This window comes from Harpia harpyja, chromosome 3, assembly GCF_026419915.1.
Source record: "Harpia harpyja isolate bHarHar1 chromosome 3, bHarHar1 primary haplotype, whole genome shotgun sequence".
Taxonomy (NCBI): Eukaryota; Metazoa; Chordata; class Aves; order Accipitriformes; family Accipitridae; genus Harpia; species Harpia harpyja.
In genome coordinates, this window is record NC_068942.1 from 22,256,041 (window position 1) to 22,274,041 (window position 18,001).

The window sequence follows — 18,001 nt, forward strand, 5'->3', positions numbered from 1 at the left end:
ACGTGGCGCCTGCGTGGCCGCTCACCGCGCTGCCATTGGGTGGGCGGGGCTTGGGGGCGGGGCCTCTCTGGCTGTGGAAGGGGAAGCGCGGCGGCAGCGGCGGAGGGTGAGCGGTCGCGGGTGGGCCCCTGCCCTTCGCGGGTGGGCCCCGAGGCCCCTTCAGCCGTGCAGGGTAGGCGGTTGCGGGAGCCGCTTTGTGGTGGCGTGCGTCCGGCTGGCCCTCCCTCCTTCCCTCCCCCCGCCCAACGGCTGTCTGCGCCTTCAGGTGTCTGAGGACGGGGGTGGAAGCGGCGGCGTTGGGGCGGTGGGTCGGTACGGAGCAGCTTAGCAGAGCCGCCATCCGAGGAGGACATCCAGGTGACGCTGCTGGGGGTTTCCCTGTGGCTGCAAGGGCTTGAGGAGGGAGGGCAGGCTGCTTTGGAACTCAAAAGTTAATATATGGGGCCGTGGCCGAGTGCACCGGCTGGCTAATGGCCAACTTTGTTGGGATCCCTGGATCCAGCCGTTTGAGAATCGTGGCTTTCCTCACCTGAATCGCGTCATCCCTTTGTGATCCGGTGAAATCTGGTTGAGCTCTGTTTTTCTAGTGCTGTACTGGGAGTGTAGAGGCTCCTTCATGGACCGCTCTGGTAGCGGTCCCCCTTGCAGTCCCACCGAGGGATTTGATATGAACGGTATAAGATATCTGTGGGCTTCAAAATTAAATGAAGTGCAAAATATGTAACTAATTATAATGAATTCTCTCACTTGTTTCTGTGTTACTTCCTTCTCTAGAAATGGATTCTGAAGCCCTTAAAAAATACTCAGCGTTACATCCTAAACCTCCTGGACTTACTCTTCAGTATGGCACCGCTGGATTTCGCGCCAAGGCCGAACAGCTTGATCACGTCATGTTCCGCATGGGCTTGTTGGCAGTTCTCAGGTCCAAAGCCATGGTATCTACTATTGGCATCATGGTTACAGCATCTCACAATCCTGAAGTAAGAACAACCTTTTCTTTAAAAAGAAAGTAGATGTGATCAGTCTGCTGGAATCAAAGCTCTTTCTGGTACCGAGAGACCAGACCCTGAAGACACTTGGACCCGCTTAAAGCATGTGTTTAGCCTGCTCCTTGTAAATGTGATCTCTGGCATGTGTGAAGTTACTTTTCCCTGTACACACAAGTGTCATTTTCTCTCATGTGGCAGTGTTGTAATGTAGGAAATTTGTAACATTGGCAAGCTAGGAGTACCCTTGAGAAGAGATGAACCTTTGAGCAAAATCTGCAAGTTTAAAAAATAAAGAGGTGCAGCAATTACAAACCAGGCATTTAGACTTCTGCAGCTGTGGAGCATTCCAGGTTATTAGAATCTCCCCTTATGTCATTTTAATGTAAAATAAATTTCATACCAAAATTATAAGGGGGAAGAAGTTGGTTACTTAATATGCTGGTTACATTACATATCTGTGCTTGTTGGAGGTTTAAATCATCAGCTAAGCTCTTGCTTCCCAGAAATGCTCCACATTTAAAGAAGCAATATGATTGAACCATGTGCCAGCTGTCTTCGAAGAGATTTTATTAAGTTTCCCACTTTTAGGCTTACTATCTTTTGTTCTTTTTTTCTTCTAAGGAAGACAATGGTGTAAAGCTGGTTGATCCTCTTGGAGAAATGCTGCACCCTTCCTGGGAAGAGTATGCCACACAATTAGCAAATGCAGAGGAGCAAGAATTACAGAAAGTAATAATTGATATCTGCCAAAAAGCAGCAGTGAACCACCACAAAGATGCTTTAGTTTTTATTGGTAGAGACACCAGGTAATTACAAAATGCTGTAGATGTATACTTCTTTTATTAAAGTGCCAACGTTTTGTTCAAGGGTGCTTTTGGATGTTTAGCCTTCTGCAGCCAGATTATGGGGGTTTTTTATGCCTAGTCTGCTACCTATTAATTTGTCATTATAGCAGTAAACTAAAGTTTTCCAATGCTGTTCCTGTATTAGCTTCCCTGATAGTTATGAGAACTTCCTGGCGCTGTTTCTGAACAGGATGCTTTATTGTGGGTTTGGGGGCTTTTTTTGTGGGTACCGCGTGATGTCTATGTGTGTTCAGCAGTTTGCTTGTCTTTGCTATTCTCTGGGGTGGTGGCTTTCAAACCGCTTTATTGGGAGGTGCCTACAATAGAAAAAGGTATGGATTTCTTCATGTTGAATCTAAATCTGTGGGTAGGAGGTTCTCCCTCGTGTGCTTCCTTCCCAAGTCGATACATAAATGTGTTCTGCAAAGGTTATCAGCTGTATTTGTTGTTTTCCAGGCCAAGCAGTGAGAAACTTTCACAGTCAGTAATAGATGGTATCTCCGTTCTAGGTGGTCAGTACCACGGTATGTTAAACTTTTCCAATTCTAGTCTGATTTCAAGTTTTTATATAAATGTGACTCCGTTATGTAGACTTAAAGCAGCAGCCCAGACACCATTTCCATTTTTGCTTGTAATGATCTTCTTTCAGGGCAGCTGTGTGGCTTTTACACAAGGAGGGGGGGAAGGGTTTCATCTTTTCATAACAGAACTTGAAAAGTTACATATGGGTTTTCTGCACTGCATTTGTCTACTTATTGTAGAATAGCAGATACTGTACAACTTTTAAGGAGGAATTAATTTAGTATTCTATTTCTGAAAATTGTGCCTTTTATTTTATGCTAGATTATGGTCTGTTGACAACACCACAGCTACATTACATGGTCTGCTGTCAGAACACCCAAGGGCAGTATGGGAAGGCAACGCTGGAAGGTTATTACGAAAAACTATCCAAAGCTTTTACAGAACTGATAAAACAGGTGAATACTGGGTGTTGTCTTCTTCATGCAAATGTACAAAATGAATGTCTTCTGTTTGTTAGCCTGTTTGGGTCTGAAGTTTAGAATTCAGCATGCCTCTCAGTGCGGTTTCACTAGGGTATGAGTTCACTTTGCCCCTTCTTCCCTTGTGCTAAGTCTCCCAGCGCTGGGGAGAGTCAGAGGCACCTGAAGATTGACTGTGCCAATGGAATAGGAGCCCTGAAACTATCAGAAATGGAGCCCTACTTTCCAAAGGAGGTGATAATTCACCTATTTAATGATGGAACCAAGGAGAAACTCAATCACTTATGTGGTGCAGATTTTGTGAAAGTTCACCAGAAACCACCTAGAGGTATGTAGTCAGTAGTTTTATATCTTTTTACCTCCTCTCCAGATCTGAAAGTGCAGGGTCTAGCAATGGCGTATCGTCTTCGGATAAGCTGCGTTCCCTGTTTCTTACTAAGTGACTGCATAAATGGTTCCGCTTGTACAATGGAGAGAGAATTGTACTGCTGGGTTTGGCACATCCCTAGTTTATGTTAGTCTAAATCATTTGGAGGAGTACAGTATGTCTCCCACTGGCTGAAATATGTTTTGACAAGCCGGTCTGAATGTTAAGCTGGTGGAGTCCAAAGATCAGTCAGAACTGGCTTACTGTTACTTACTGTACTTCCCTTTGTGTTATCAAGAAACACATTGTGGGCTGGGGTTGCAGACATGTTTCCGGATTCCTGAGGAACAGCCAGGATAATTAACAGCTTGGTGCCAGCAGACTGACTGAGTGACATAAACCAGTGAGGAAATGATTTCAACCAATGTCCTGCAAAGTGCATAAAAGAAAACCCCTGAACTAGGGGAGCAGGCTAGTTTGGGTATTAGGTTCTTTGAGGCTAAACTGGGTTCTCCACTTAACAACTGTGCGCTCACTGCAATGCTAGCTAAATCTGAACACCAAAGTACGGTGTCTTTTCACCCTTGCCACACTGCTTACGTGCTGGAGAAATGTAGAAGGGGGAGGAGCACAGTGGCAGCTCCTGGCGAGGATGGATGCTTGTGTGTCATGTCTGGATCTGGGCTTTAACTGGGACTGAGGGGAGACTCCTTGGTCCTTTCCAGGCAGGGGTGGGCTCTGAAAAGAAAATGTGGTTTCCTAATCATTCACTGAAATGAATTATCTGATTTCTCTGACGTGCTAAGCGGGAAGAGCTTCCTGTTTAAGGTCATAGTTAAATGTTGCAGTTGCCATTACCTCATGCTTTACGTTGAGGACCTCAACAGCAGTGGGATGTATTGTCCTGTATCACTGTAGGCATGCAGGAGAAGAAACAGGCAAGTTTGGGGGTATAGTTTCCTGTGCTCTGAAGGACGACGTGTCAGCAACGTGGGCCAGTTTTCCTGTCTGCTTGTGTACTAAAATGTTTTTCTCCAGGAAGGGGTTACAGGATGCAGCAGCGTGTCCTTTGGAGCTCCCTGCTGAGTTCCTGAGGGACTCTGAAGTCAGCCTAGGGAATGGCCAGCTGCAGTCTGAGAAATGGACTCCGAGGTTAACGTGGCTGGCATCTTAAAGCAAAGCAAGATGTACCTTAATAAAAGAGCAGTTCATTTTTGCGTGGCATTGCTGTGTCAGGTGGTGACTGCTTCCTAGCTATTTCTCTATTGGTGTTAAGCCTGGAAACTTTTTGAGGCAGGTTCTCCTTATGCATTCTATACATCGTTGTGTCAATTGAATATCAAGCAGACTAAATGTGAGGTATTTTATAGCTAGCAGATTCACTTGTATGTTTTTTGTACAGCTCTGAGAAATCTTGGTGATGGTTGCTTCAGAGTGGGGTGATTTTTTCAATGGTAGGGTTTATGTGCCACCTCCTGTTTTAATTGCACTTCGGTGATGGCTTCGCTGACATGGGGGTGCATGCTTGTCTTGCATTAGGAAAGCGTGTCTCCTGTGTGAAAGGAAGCAAAGGGGAGGTGCAGGTCTGTCAAGTGGGAACGGATTAAAATTAAACAGGCCTGAAATATTTCCTGAAGAAAAGCATTTTTGACGCAAAGGAAAAACAGTTAATTCCTACGTGTCTTGGAGGGTGAAGTAAGTAGCAGCGTTAAACCAAGAGTGCGCAGTGGACCTGCCACGTGCTGGGAAACGCCAGTGACATGGCTCTGGAGCCCTCCTCTGCCCGAGTGTGGTTTGCCTCCACGTCCAGGGGTGCGCAGCATGCCGTGGCCCCGCTCAGAGGAGCAGTAAGGGAGGTCTGGGCGAGCACCCAGTGTCCAACCGAGGTCGGCCGGCTGCCACTCGCAGCTTCAGGCTCCTGCCCGGGTGTCAGGCAGGCCCCCGGGTGTCGCTCTGTAAATACTGGCTCACTCTGCGGTGCAGTGGGGGGAAAGCGATTCGCCTCAGTCTGTGGGTGATGTGTGCGACTCGATATGCTCTGCGGTGACTAAGTGTGTCAGAAAAGGGGTGTGTGTTCTTCTGCTGCAAGGTTTTTAACCTTGTGCCATAACTGACATTCAGTGCTTATTTCAAAAATTTAGAGATGAGACTACACACAGTAGTTCTGGGACTGATTTTCGTACACATCTGGGGAGAAGGTGTAGCATAATAAATGTTAGAGAACATGCATTTTCTATTAGTATTTATAGTTTTGATCTGAATATGCACTTTTCAGTTGCCATTCAACACAGCTTCCCTGTTGCAAGTCTGTTAGTAAAAGCAATGCCTGTTTCAGAGCATTAGTTTTCTGTGGTGTCTGCACAGAGCTAATTTTAATTTCCACATGAGATCCACACTGGGACTAATTTAAAGATTTTGTATCTTTTTCTGTCTCTAACTTGCATTTGTAACTCTGTGTGCACTAGGGCTAGACATGAAGCCCAACGAGAGATGCTGCTCATTTGATGGTGATGCAGATAGAATTGTTTACTACTATAAGGACACAACTGGCCATTTCCACCTTATTGATGGAGATAAAATAGCAACTTTAATTAGTATCTTCCTTAAAGAACTTCTTGCCAAGGTAACTCTAATGTATGGAATGAATGCTGATACTTCAACTGGAACGTGTAAAAAATAGTCTACGGAAGCTGTGTTAGTTTGTATGTATGCGGTCTCTCTACATCTACCTAAAGTGAACACAAATTAAAAAGAGATCAGTCCTGTACCTCATTGGTATGGCCAAAATGTTGTTTTTACAAGGGTGTGACTTTCGCACTCCAAATAAAAATCTGAGCACTGATACTTTAACCTGGAACCTTTTCTTAGTGGGAGGGAACTTTCCAGTTTCAGTGTACAAAGTATTGATATTCCATTCTCTTTGATTTGGCATCTTTCATTAATTTTTCATTAATTTTGGGTTCAGTCCTTCCCTCAGCATTTCTGTGAAGCTTTGTGAAGGTTGGGCATTCCATTTGCATGAGAACTTGGTTGTGGCAGTTGAGTGGCTTGTATGTCTCAGCACTCCAAAAGTACTATCTATATCTACTGCATAGCATCCTCTCCCTACAGGGGACAGAGAGAAAAAGCTTTTCGTTTTCAGAAGTCCTCTTAGACTTGGTGTCTATGATACTAAACCTAGACAAGGTATCCTTGTTTTGTTTTCTTAGAGACCAGCTCATTTCTTACACTGTGGCAGAGAAGGTGGCCGGTGAGAACTTGTGCTTGCTACCAGCCTTTGCTTGCTTTGCACTGGAAGCTTTGACTTTACTGCTTGTGTATATGGCCTCACGTAATGCTACTTGTCTGGCCAGTGCACTGAACTTGCTGAATCTGAAAAAGGGGTTTGGAAAGCCTAAGCTTGGAGAGCTGCTTCAAGCCAGCCACAAAAAACATGATATACAAAGACTTGAACAGAGTCTGTGTTGTCTTAAAGACACAGAAGTTCTCTATGAGCTGGTGCCTCCCCCAATGCCGAGGAATTTTAAGTGTCTATAGGAGAATGTACGTTTAATAATTCTGATTATCATTCCATTTATCCTACTCATCTGGCTATGTGCCTATCGGACAGTAAAGCACTTTGCTTCCTTGTTTGCTCAGGTGGGAGAGACCTTACATATGGCAGTGGTACAAACAGCATATGCCAATGGGAGTTCGACACGCTACCTTGAGGAAACACTAAAGGTATTCTCCATTTTTTTTCCTGGTAGTTTTCTGCAGATGTTGTTTTCTGCAAATTTGTTTACTTTTAAAATAAATTCTACTGTAATATGATCACTAGGAAAACTTAAACTAGGCTAAAATAAATGACTCTTTCAAACCTGCAGCAGTGACTAAATTCTTGGTGGTAAAGGAGATGCAAGAGAGCAAAGCTGAACAAGTTCTAACCAGCTTTTACTAGTTTTAAAAGAAGTTTGCCAAAAGCTAAGCAAAATCCCTTGTTTCTTCTGGAACAAGTTGAGGATTTTGGCTTTGCAACAATGTGAATCAGTAAAGGCTCCTTGATACTTTGACACTGGGTGTTTTGTTTTCTGCAACAGGGTAAATGTTCACTACAGAAACTGAGCTAAGGTATTATTTCAGTTTGGATAGAAATGTGGTATGTTCCCTGAAACCATAAACTGTACTGGGTTTTTCTTGGTTTGGGGTTTTGTTTATTTATTATTAAAAAAAAAAAAATCAGCATTTATTTCCACTTGAGTAAATGAAATCTTCTTTTTAATCGGGTCTGCAGAAATAGTGGATAATTTTAGCTCTAGGGAGTCAGTAGTTGTGAAACACAGGTTAGTTTCTAACAGTCTACCCAGGTTGGTGCTTAGTTCCTGTCTACTGAGGGGAGTCTGTAACAGTGTAAACATTCTCTGTATATCCTTCGGCTGCAGGTACCTGTGCACTGTGTCAAAACAGGAGTGAAACACTTGCATCACAAGGCCCAGGAGTTTGATGCTGGCGTTTATTTTGAGGCAAATGGACATGGTACAGTAAGTATGAGCATGCAACGTGTAAGATCAGCCGTTATGTACAATATTTTAGTTGGATTAGCTGGAGAAGGAGGTCTTTTCACACTCTGCCTACGTTTATAAACAAGACATTTCTCTCCTTGTTTGAGAACAGACTTGTTTGCCCCTTCTGTCTTTATCATAGCATTGCCACCAATTCCTCTGTGTTTTATGTGGGGATGGGAATTCATGGTAGCAAATGTTAATGATGGTTATTTGGGCTTAAATGGTAAAAGTTTTTTTCCTCACTGCTGCATGTATCCTAGTTTGTGATGTGGGCTGCTCTTCACAAGCTCTCATCTTTTTATTCTAGGTATTATTTAGTAAAGCTGCTGAAACTAAAATAAGACAACTGGCAAAAGAGGGGAAAGATGATGAAAAAAGAGAAGCAGCAAAGGTGCTTGAAAACATGATTGACCTGATTAATCAGGTAAAAACCAAGAGAAGCAAATCACTGTGGTGACAGTTACGGGGCTAACCCTGTTTGTCAGTAACTGTCAGGCTACTTGCAGGGACTGTTGGAGTTGGAAGTAGGGTGCCATGATAGAAGGGGCCAAGAAGAAAACGGCAGGAACAGTCTTTAGAAAGATGTAATATTTTCTCATGAGTGGATGCAGAATGCTGTTATCTGGCACAGTCTTCTGGCTTCAGGACCCAAAGAGGGAGTGGGATAGCATGGGAACCTAGTGATAGGATGTGACTTATTCATGATTCAACAGCCAGTCATCTTTCACCCAATGTTTTTCACTAACTTATGCAGTATGGGAGTGTTCCAGTGCCCATGGCCACACAGCCCTGGGACTCCCTGTCTTAGCCCAGATGTTATTCATCTGTGGTAGCACCAAATCATGCGTCACAGGCCAGCTTTAAGCATCCTGACCCCAGAACAAAGGTGAGGACTAGGACTTGCCCTTGGCAGAGCTGTACAAGTATGCCACTGTTCTCCTTACCACAGGGTCAGCGTGGTAAGGAGGAAAAACAAAACACCCCTGCCAAACTAAACCAACCAACCTCAGCTACACAGAGAGGGGCAAGTCAGCCTGGCTGCATTTTCACTCTCTTCAGGTGGAAGCTTACTGATCAAATCACCCCTTCGTTTTGTCACTGTTGACTGCTCCAGTCAACCCTAACCCTAACCCTTCCTGTTAACAGACAGTTGGTGATGCCATCTCAGACATGTTGGTTATTGAAGCAATCCTGGCTTTGAAAGGTCTGACTGTGCAACAGTGGGACGCCATCTACACTGACCTTCCAAATCGGCTGCTCAAAGTTCAGGTGAGTTACATGCCATGCTGGCTCAGGTTACAGCAGTCTCTTGGGGCCCTGCTGTGAGCATATCTGGCCTTGCATATATTCAGATAAGCTTTATTTTAAACCTGAAACAGCCCATTAAAGGGCAGAAGTAGGCCAAATAAGCCATGAGACAGTCCAGATGAGAGACCAGAATTTCAGTTGGACTAAAATGAAAATATAACTTACACAAATGATGAAACACTAGCCAACTATGTTAAATGGAAAAACCTGAGCAAAACTGTCCAAATTTTACCTTAGAATTTCTTTCTTAACTTTCAAACTAGAAAAATCCTATTTCTCTAAGGCCCCTGCCTGCTGGGCAGCTGGATTTTCCTTGCTGTGCCCCTTTGTACAACATGATTATTCAAGCTCTTACTTCTTTATCTTCTTCAATATTCAGACAAAGAGCTTGAGCAGAACAGGCTCCCACATGGTAGCATTCTATTAGACACAGTAACGGAGCTCTGGGCTCTAAATTAACCAGAGGAAAGAGTTTAAGCTTTCCAATCTACTGGCAGAAGCTGCAGCTCCAGTTCAGGGGCTGACCAAGGAGGCAGTTCAGGACTGACCCTTCTTCCAAACCAAGCAGGACTTGGCTAATATGTGCTGAGCAGTAGCTGAGCAGGGATTCTAGGGATCCCAAAGTGTTGGAGTTAAGCAGGGAACTCCCAAACTGAGCTCTTCTTCAGGCAGCACAACACATCAAAACCTGAAGTTCCATCTTACCTGTGACCTTTTTCATTCTGCTTTCATCACACAGCTCCAGCACACAAATAAATGGGCTGTTTCTGATGCTGCAGGTTGCAGACAGGCAAGTTATTGTCACAACAGATGCAGAAAGGTGTGTGGTTACACCTCTGGGACTACAGGAGAAAATTGATGCACTTGTAAAGAAGTACAAATTGTCACGAGCATTTGTCCGTCCATCAGGAACAGAAGACGTAGTTAGAATATATGCTGAAGCAGACACACAGGTGAGAGCTTAACTTGTATATGAAGTGGCTTTGTTAATGTTAACCTTCTGCTCAGCATTGGGTGATGGAGGGAGAAGTATGTTTACATACTCATCATTTAATCATGCTTAACAGGTGCTAAATTTGGAAAAAAACCCCACTTAGTGATTACAAAAAGTCTCTTTGGATTTTCTTCTATTTATAAAAGATGTGTAATGTTCTCAATGTTTATCTTTAAGAGTTAAATGTTTATAAAGGCAGATTTGACACTGGATGATTTTGAAAAGAAAATCAGCCTTCTGAGAAGTGTCAAGGTTAAGAATGTTACCAAAGCAGCCCATAACTGCATGATTTTGCAAGAGGCAAAATAAAAATAAAAAAAAAATACCAACAGCTTTGGCTGCTGTTAAGAATTAGTCCACATGTGAATTTTACATTGACAGCAAAAGCAGTGGTCCTGCTCTTCCCCCTTCACATGCTCCTGCCCCCTTCTTCTGCCAGCATGACCACAGTGGCAGAAGATACCTCAGGATGACAGAGAAGGAAAATGCATGCCTTAATATCACATATTTGCTCTAACCTTCTCATGCTGACACCAGTGTAACTAACTTTTAAAACATTCCACAGGAGAACGCAGATGCCCTTGCCCATGAAGTAAGCCTGGCTGTTTACCACCTCGCTGGTGGAAAAGGAGCACCGCCCCAGCCTATATAACAAACTACACAACTGCAGTTAAAGTTCATAACTTGGCTTATTTTTTAATATTACTTCCTTTACCATTTGCTAGTGTGGACATACCTGACCCTTCCTGAGAGTAGCAAGGATCAATCAGAACTGAGCAGCATATTATTCTGCTTATTCTTTACCTCTGTTAGCAACTTACCTCTTAATGAGATGCTCTTGCTGCTGAATGTTCCCCCCCTTTCCTGCATTTGTCCAGCTTCAGAAGCTGAAGTGACTTAGAGGTGACTTGCTTCTCCAGTCAGTGGCCTGGTCATGCCCAGAAGGAATTCTGCCCCCCACCCAGCTTATTCCACAGGTTATTGTCACCTTGTGCCTAAAGTCCAACTCCCCCACGCTCAGCATGCTTACGGTCACTGCCTTTGACTCGAGCTCTGTTGTGACTGTGCTCCGCAGCAGCTGCAGAAACATCATCCCCACCTTCCCACAGTAACCCAACCATCTGTGGGCCGTGTAAGGCAGAGGCTGGCACTGGGCTGGAGAGTCAGTTCACCTCACTTCAAGGGGGAAACAATATAATGAAAAAGAACATTTGCAAATAACAACATATTATTGCAATAATATCTTCATTAGATACTTTTATCAAGTTAAAAGTATTGCTTAGAAAGCAATTTGCAGTAATAGTATTTATAATCACTTTTAAGAGGGAAGGGGCAGAGACAAGATTGTCTTCTGTGGCCCTGACTGTTTCCCAGCAGTGTGAAGGGGCCGGACCAACAGGATGTCGTGTTTTAAATGCACAGGTATCCTCCTCCACATATTTCTGTTCAGGGTACCTACCTCTGACAAACCTATTTTTCACTTTAGACCTGTATTAACTCCTGGCATAATGGCATTTTCCAGATTGCTAAATAAGCACAAGTTCCAATGGATTAAAAAAAAAAAAAGACAAAAATAAACTGGAAACAAGTTGAAAAAGTGTGCACCTTGTATTTTTTAGGATTTTTTTAAAGACAGAACTCAAGACAACAAAACACGTACTGTAAATAGTAGGCACCATAATCAATATGAGCCACCAATATTTAAACTTGATTCAGGCCACATCCAGAACTTTTCTCTTGTTTACAAATATTTAACTTAAATACAACATTAAGTATTTCATTACATACAAAGTAAGAAAAGAATACTATACAACTGGGAAAGATACAGTATTTCATTTAAATAGTTACACTACATATAAGCTGAGTAGTACCAGTTTGGTTCACGTTTTTATGACACCTTCAAGAAAATCCTTCTCAACCATTTCTTCTATCTTTTGTCTTGCTTTGCTGGAGAAGGTCTTGAGGTTCTCCATTTTTATGTCCTTACTTGGAAAACAGTTGGGGTAAAGGACAGGGCTCCCTGAGTGTCCAACGCATCTGCTTGTGACTTTGCTGTTAAAAACTTGGCTGAGTACATTGAAGAAAGGCAAAAGCTGCTCAATGCTGCGAACAGTGTAGATGGTTAAAAGCAAGTGACCTGGTTCCCAACTTAGTGTTTTCCCTGAGCTGTCCTCCTCCGGGTTTTTCTGTAAATACAGAGAAATGGGAAATAATACAGGACAAAACAGAAAAAGCACAGGCAAAAGTAAAAGACTAATGTCCAGTAAAGTATTTTTCTATATTCCGAAAATACTTGCCCCATCAACAAATACTTGTGTGCTGGAGCGCTTCTTTCGAAGCAGATCTCCTCCTCCTCCTCCCCTCACCGCATTTTGCAGCGGCAGTGGCTGGGAGCGCAGGGGCTGGCAGCCGGACGGCTGACACTAACGGGGAAGCTGTGGTGGGCCTTCGAGTCCCCCGCCTCATGCCAGGGCTGCCCCAAAGCAAGGCAGCCTCCCTCCCTGGCACCCGGCGGGCTGCCCTGCAGAGCTGCTCCTGGTGCAGCATCCCACTGGCTAACACAAACAGCCCAAGCTGGTGACAGCCAGTACTGCAGCTGCTCGGGTAAGCTGTGTGCTCCTTCAGCTGCTTTCCAAGGCAGGCTGGTCTCTGGTAACAGTCCTGCTTCACCCGATTGCCAGCATTAGGGACAATAAACCCCAGAGGAAGTTAAAATAGAAATGAAGCATTTTCACTTTGAAGCTAGAGTTCAGAGTTTTCAGGAAGAGCAAAAGCAGTGCTGTTTTTAGCATCAGAAATAACACAGGTGGAGGCTCTGAGCAAACACTTGAAGTTTTCCTCAAAGGAAAACGGTTCAGTCGCTCATTCCACGTTCTCAGAAGACCTTGGTTACACACCTTCCATTTCACGGGGGTGATTTCAAGGGAGAGAATTTCAGGAACCCCACCAGCGAAGGCAGCAGTCACGCACCAGACACTCACAGGCAGTGTCAGTACACTGCTGTAACCCTCTTTAGGGTTGTCTTAAATACTAAAATACCTGAGCACTAACATCCAGCTGCTTATATGGTGGTACTCTTCACTCATTTCCTTTTTTTCCTTTGAGTCAACAAACATATTCAAACCTAGACAATAAGGTACTACCACCACTAGAAACACCTTGTTTGGACTGTTAGTGACAAACCAGTATGGGAGAACTTCTACCATGAAGTTGGGTTCCAGCAATACTGGTTTTTATTCTGTGAGGAAGGAGAAAAGAAGCACAAAGGCCACATCAAGGAGGGCCACCTCCTGATCCACCTGCCCCCCCGCTGCCCTGGTGGGCTGCACAGCTCCTGAAGAGCCAGCTTTGTAACGAAAGGAGAATGAAGGGGAAAGAACAGCAGTGGGAGCAGAGCATAAGGTAAGGCTTACTGACTGCACAGCCTTTGAGCAAACAGATTCTCTGCAAGAGATGATACTTTAGCAAACACAGTTTTTGCCCTTTAAATGAAGCAACTATCATCCGCAATTCAGGAGCCTACATGACATCCGTTTCACAAAAACCAATTAGGTTAAAATTAAATAGGAATGTATTTAGTATTTTAACCTGGTAGTTAGGCTCCCTATCACAGGAGATTACTATTCTAGCTCTACAAGTCTCAAGAAGAGAAAGGCACGTAATGAACTAGAACAAAGGGAAGACTGAATTCCAACACAGAAAGAATTGTTGATGCCTCCTACTTTTAATGAAGCTACTAGTTTTTAAAGCTTCTCCTTGAAAAACTTCACATTGGATTCACAGAAGAGAGGCTTTTCAGTACGGGTTCTCTACTGTGCTCAGTGTTACTCAGCGGTGAGCACAGACTACCTCTGGCACGCAGCAAGTGTCAGTGTTACACAGCAGCCAACCAAATGGGGTGCACGTGCAAATACTAATTCTCTCTCTGAGCAATGAAATACAATCCGTCCAAGCCATTTCCTCACAGCAATATCTGCTAAGCAAACACCACTAATTCCTCAGATACTTAAAACAACAGTTAATTTGACAGAGACCGATTAGGGATTGTGTGTTTCACATCTAAGAAATAATTTTCTTATTTAACTTTATAATGATTTGCAATCATAATTCTTCTTAGAACTAACATTAACTTTTTGTAATCTATTTCATGTAGGAAATCAACTTAAAAATAAATTTTTAAGTTATCTATAAAAATAAGGGCTCTCATGATTCTTTCACTTCAGAAAAAATCTCTCAACTTCATTCTCTAACAAGACTGATCTCTCAGTTCTTACTGAAAGCTAAATACTGCCCAGGGCCTTGAGGTGATGGGATTATTATGGTGAGCTTGTTTCACAACTCAAGCATCAAAGGCCACCCTCACCTGATGCTTGGCCATCTCCATTCCCTCCAAAACCACCGTCTTAAAGTCCTCCTGTTTGTCCTGTGGAAGGAAAGAGGAGAACTTTCAGACTGCATTTCATATATCAAAATAATACTTTGCCATGAAGGCCGTGCAGTTGCTTGGTTGGGTGCCATGCTTCAGCTAGAAAAATCACCTGCCCCAAAGAGTCTGTGGTCCAGAAACAGCAGACTCTGGAGCTAGTGTGGCCGAGACACTATTAGACAATAACAGCACTGCCAGTTTCTTCTTCTGTTTATTGCCAGTAGTGCCAAAAGATGTTTTTAAGCACGTTTCCTTCAGACAACAGAGCCTGAGCAACACCATACTACATGAATCTGAGCATTAGTCAGAGCGCCCTGAAAGAAAATTAAGATCCACTGGAACATTTTGCTCAGAAACAGTTACTTTCTAAGAAAAACCCGCAGCTATATGCAACAGTATTCTCCTCTGCACAAAGAAGAAATGGCCTGGAAGTCAATATTCATTACCTCATGTTTATCTCATCATCATACCCCTAGCTATGGTTCACAGTGTGCAACTGCTGCCGTGACTAGGGGGTTCCAGAAGTTCCAGGAAGTTTTCTATATTCTTGAAGCATGCTGTGTAGAAGTCCTGACTTCAGGCATCTATCTCAACATACAGTACTTACCAGCATGTATATTTTATGCACCCTATGTAATTTATAAGTCACACAGAGAGATTATTTGGAGTGAGACAACTCCAAAGTGACAACTTTTTAACAGGTATAGCACCCTACATTGAAGATCAGGGTTAGAGGCTATGCCTGATTGGCAATCAAAACTGATTATTCCTGTATACATGCGAGAAGAGAAATTTAGTCTCATCTTCAGTTCAAAAAACAATAAAATAAAGAATGCAGATGTGCTTCAGATACTCGTTTTACTCCCTGTAGTTGTGAGCCTTGCTTGAATAGTTCAGATCTGCCTGCAACAAAGTTATCCCTAAATTTTATGTAGCCACTTGCATGTCAGTAGTAGTTTCTTTACTCAGTGAAAACATTCATTAGAGATTGTAAATGCAGTAGCTACAGCAAGCTGACAGTGTTTCAGCCCTGACAATGCTATCTATTTAGAGGGAAACGCAAGAATGAAACTTCAAAGCTTTCTCCCATATGGCTTCGAGCTTCTTCCCCGTTTCCCTGGCCCACCCAGCAACCTTTCCCAGTATGGTGTCTGCCCAGGGGGGGCTCTGTCCTCACAGCAGGAACAGCAAGCATCTGACAGCAATTTTCTTACCTTGTAACAGCAGAAGGAAACTCCCTGGGACAGGGCTTGGCCAGCTTCCACCAGCTTCATTAGCAGATCAGCTCCACCCCACCCAAACTAGGGGTTTAATATAACTCATGCACCAACATAATGACAACCCTAATTCTGCTCCCACCCTACAAACTGCACAGCCAAGATTTCCCTAGAACTGTTTCTACTGCTCTCTGCCCTCTTCCATTCATCGTAACTGCTTCAGGGAAGAAACCCAGCCCTCCCTGGCTCTACAGAGTCTCAAAACACTTGGTTCTGTCATTTTTAGGAATACAACAGTTTTCTAAATATTTAAATGTGATTATTATTATTAACAAAAATGCTTTTCTACTTCAAAAGGTAGCTAGTTATATTAGTATCTACATATATGACTGGCTATCTGAAAGTGATTTTATGTTAAAATGTATTAAGACACTGAAGCATGTTTTACTTTTTACTCAAATAATACAAACAATACTGTTAATTGGAAACTCCAAAGTCACTGACCATAGTAGGTTTGGGGTTTTTTTGCTGTTGGTTTGGGGTTTGTTTGTCTGTTTGTTTTGTTTTTTGTTTTATATACCTACATGAGGTTTTTGCCTGATGCTGACTTGAGATTACTCCAGTGGGAATCTCCCACACCAGATAAACTCCTTTCCATTCTTCATCGTTTAAAAAAAAAAAAAATCCAAAACAAAACAGTGCTGTATGTTACTGTACATGACAGTTTTCAAGGAGAAGCAAAACTGGAAGAAAGCAACATACCTTTGCTTTTTTTCGCAGCAGTTTTGCTAGACGCACCACATACGGTTTGAATTCCCTCTGATGCGTACCCTGTCTTCGTACTTCCAAGCCTGAATCATCTGATGCTTCTGGAATAAAAGCCCAACGATACCTGTCATGAGATAACACAAGCAGACATTATCCTTACTGAACATGCAGGCTTTTCTGCTAAATCTAAAAATGTGAGTGGATGAGGAAATCTAGTTAAGTATCAAAGAAAGGGGGGGGGGGGGGAACAACAAACCAAACCCAAAACCAACCCACATAAAACACATCAGACTTTGATAAGAAAGAATAGGAAAGGCACATTCTGAAAAGCAGGAAGTAACATGGACAAGAATGTAGCATTGTCTTTTTTCATTTAGAGTTTCTTAAAGTAGTTAAGGATTCCAAGAGCAAGATAAGGCAGAGAAGCTAAAAACAGTAGTATTCACATCTTCATTGTGTGCAAGAGAACTGAAAGCAATTCTGAATTATAAAATAAGTTACTTAAAACATTTTGCTGCACATTTGCAATGCATACTATAACACACAAAATATTCTCATCATTATACCATGTTGATAACAGAAACTCATTTATTTTACCTACTCATAGGCCAACGAGACCGAGTGGACCATCCCCTCCCCCCCACCTTGCTGCACTGCAAGGACTGGCTACTTGCATTGCATTATAAATTATAAACTATAAAGGAAATCAAAGTTTCTGTCCTTAAAACTTCAATCCAAGCCGCCATGAGAACACCACAAAAGACACTGTGATTCAGCATGACTGTTGTCTTTCCAGACATGCACAGTAATGACCTAAATAAAACCAGGTTAGCTAATAACAGAGATTAGGACAGCTTGGAGAACTGAACAAGAATTATGAGCCAAGTCCCCAGAAAAAAAAAAAAAAAAAAAAGAAAAAAAAAAAAAAGAAGAACCCTTCAAGATTAGCTTTAGATTTAGAAATACTACAGGGCACAAACTGACAGTGTACAAGTCCTTCCACCCTCTATCCCACACGATCATCTTTTAAGTAACAAGATAATTAAAGGTGACCAAACGTCTACAGAGCTGTGCCAGGGCAGCAGCTCTCACACAGCCACCACTGCACAGTGTAAAGGAAGACGAGATTCTTTGTTTTGTCCTTGGTGGCCTCTCATTTCTATGGTCTTCAGCAAATGCCAGTTATTTTGCATTCATTTTTTTTCCAACAAAACAGGATTGCAGAGGCACTGAGGAAGCAGTTGGCACACATGAACACCACCAACCAAGAAAAACCTATGGGGTCCCCTTCACAAGCAGGTTTGTTGCAACATCTTCCAGACAGATCATGCAGGAGTAATAAGTGAGTCATGCTGAGACGACATACAGTCATCTGATCTCATGCATTAGTCACTGAGACATGTGGGTTTATTTTGAGTTCTTAGACATTACCGCAACTAAATACTTTAAATAATAAATACTTTAAAAATAAAATACTTGAATAAATAACTATTACTGATTAGCTCACAAGTGTGGAGAATCTCTTGCCACAGGCTAAATCAA

The 18,001-nt window shown here is 42.9% G+C and overlaps 2 protein-coding genes across 10 annotated transcripts in view; one reads left to right on the top strand and one right to left on the bottom strand.

The window, feature by feature from the left end:
* The first annotated feature begins 63 nt into the window (after positions 1–63).
* PGM3 (phosphoglucomutase 3) lies at positions 64–11,645 on the top strand. Of its 5 annotated transcripts, none has more exons than XM_052781633.1 (13): positions 64–106; positions 775–980; positions 1,611–1,795; positions 2,291–2,358; positions 2,678–2,811; positions 2,968–3,163; positions 5,668–5,825; positions 6,842–6,925; positions 7,624–7,722; positions 8,054–8,170; positions 8,893–9,015; positions 9,834–10,007; positions 10,614–11,645. In XM_052781633.1, the coding sequence occupies exons 2-13, from the start codon at positions 777–779 to the stop codon at positions 10,698–10,700; spliced, it is 1,629 nt and encodes a 542-aa protein (XP_052637593.1). In that variant the 5' UTR covers positions 64–106; positions 775–776; the 3' UTR covers positions 10,701–11,645. The 5 variants fall into 5 exon arrangements, 4 of the variants coding, with proteins under 4 accessions (XP_052637593.1, XP_052637594.1, XP_052637592.1 ...); XM_052781634.1 differs by lacking the exon at positions 64–106 and adding an exon at positions 176–265; XM_052781632.1 differs by lacking the exon at positions 64–106 and adding an exon at positions 273–357.
* DOP1A (DOP1 leucine zipper like protein A) overlaps positions 11,638–18,001 on the bottom strand; it is a 70,313-nt gene continuing 63,949 nt past the window's right edge. For 4 of the 5 annotated variants that reach the window (XM_052781623.1, XM_052781627.1, XM_052781626.1 and 1 more), the window contains 3 exons: positions 16,454–16,583; positions 14,412–14,471; positions 11,638–12,234 (listed from right to left, as the gene is read on the bottom strand). In XM_052781623.1, the coding sequence (XP_052637583.1) occupies positions 11,929–12,234; positions 14,412–14,471; positions 16,454–16,583 (496 nt within the window). In that variant the 3' untranslated portion in view covers positions 11,638–11,928. The remainder of the gene's footprint in view (positions 12,235–14,411; positions 14,472–16,453; positions 16,584–18,001) is intronic. The other variant, XM_052781628.1, reaches the window with a different exon arrangement.

Bases quoted from the DNA above. Each gene is read 5' to 3' on its own strand.
- PGM3 (XM_052781631.1), top strand. From the start codon at position 617: ATGGACCGCTCTGGTAGCGGTCCCCCTTGCAGTCCCACCGAGGGATTT. The intron at 675-774 runs GTATAAGATATC...TTCCTTCTCTAG, and splicing joins CGAGGGATTTGATATGAACG to AAATGGATTCTGAAGCCCTT. The intron at 2,359-2,677 runs GTATGTTAAACT...ATTTTATGCTAG, and splicing joins TCTAGGTGGTCAGTACCACG to ATTATGGTCTGTTGACAACA.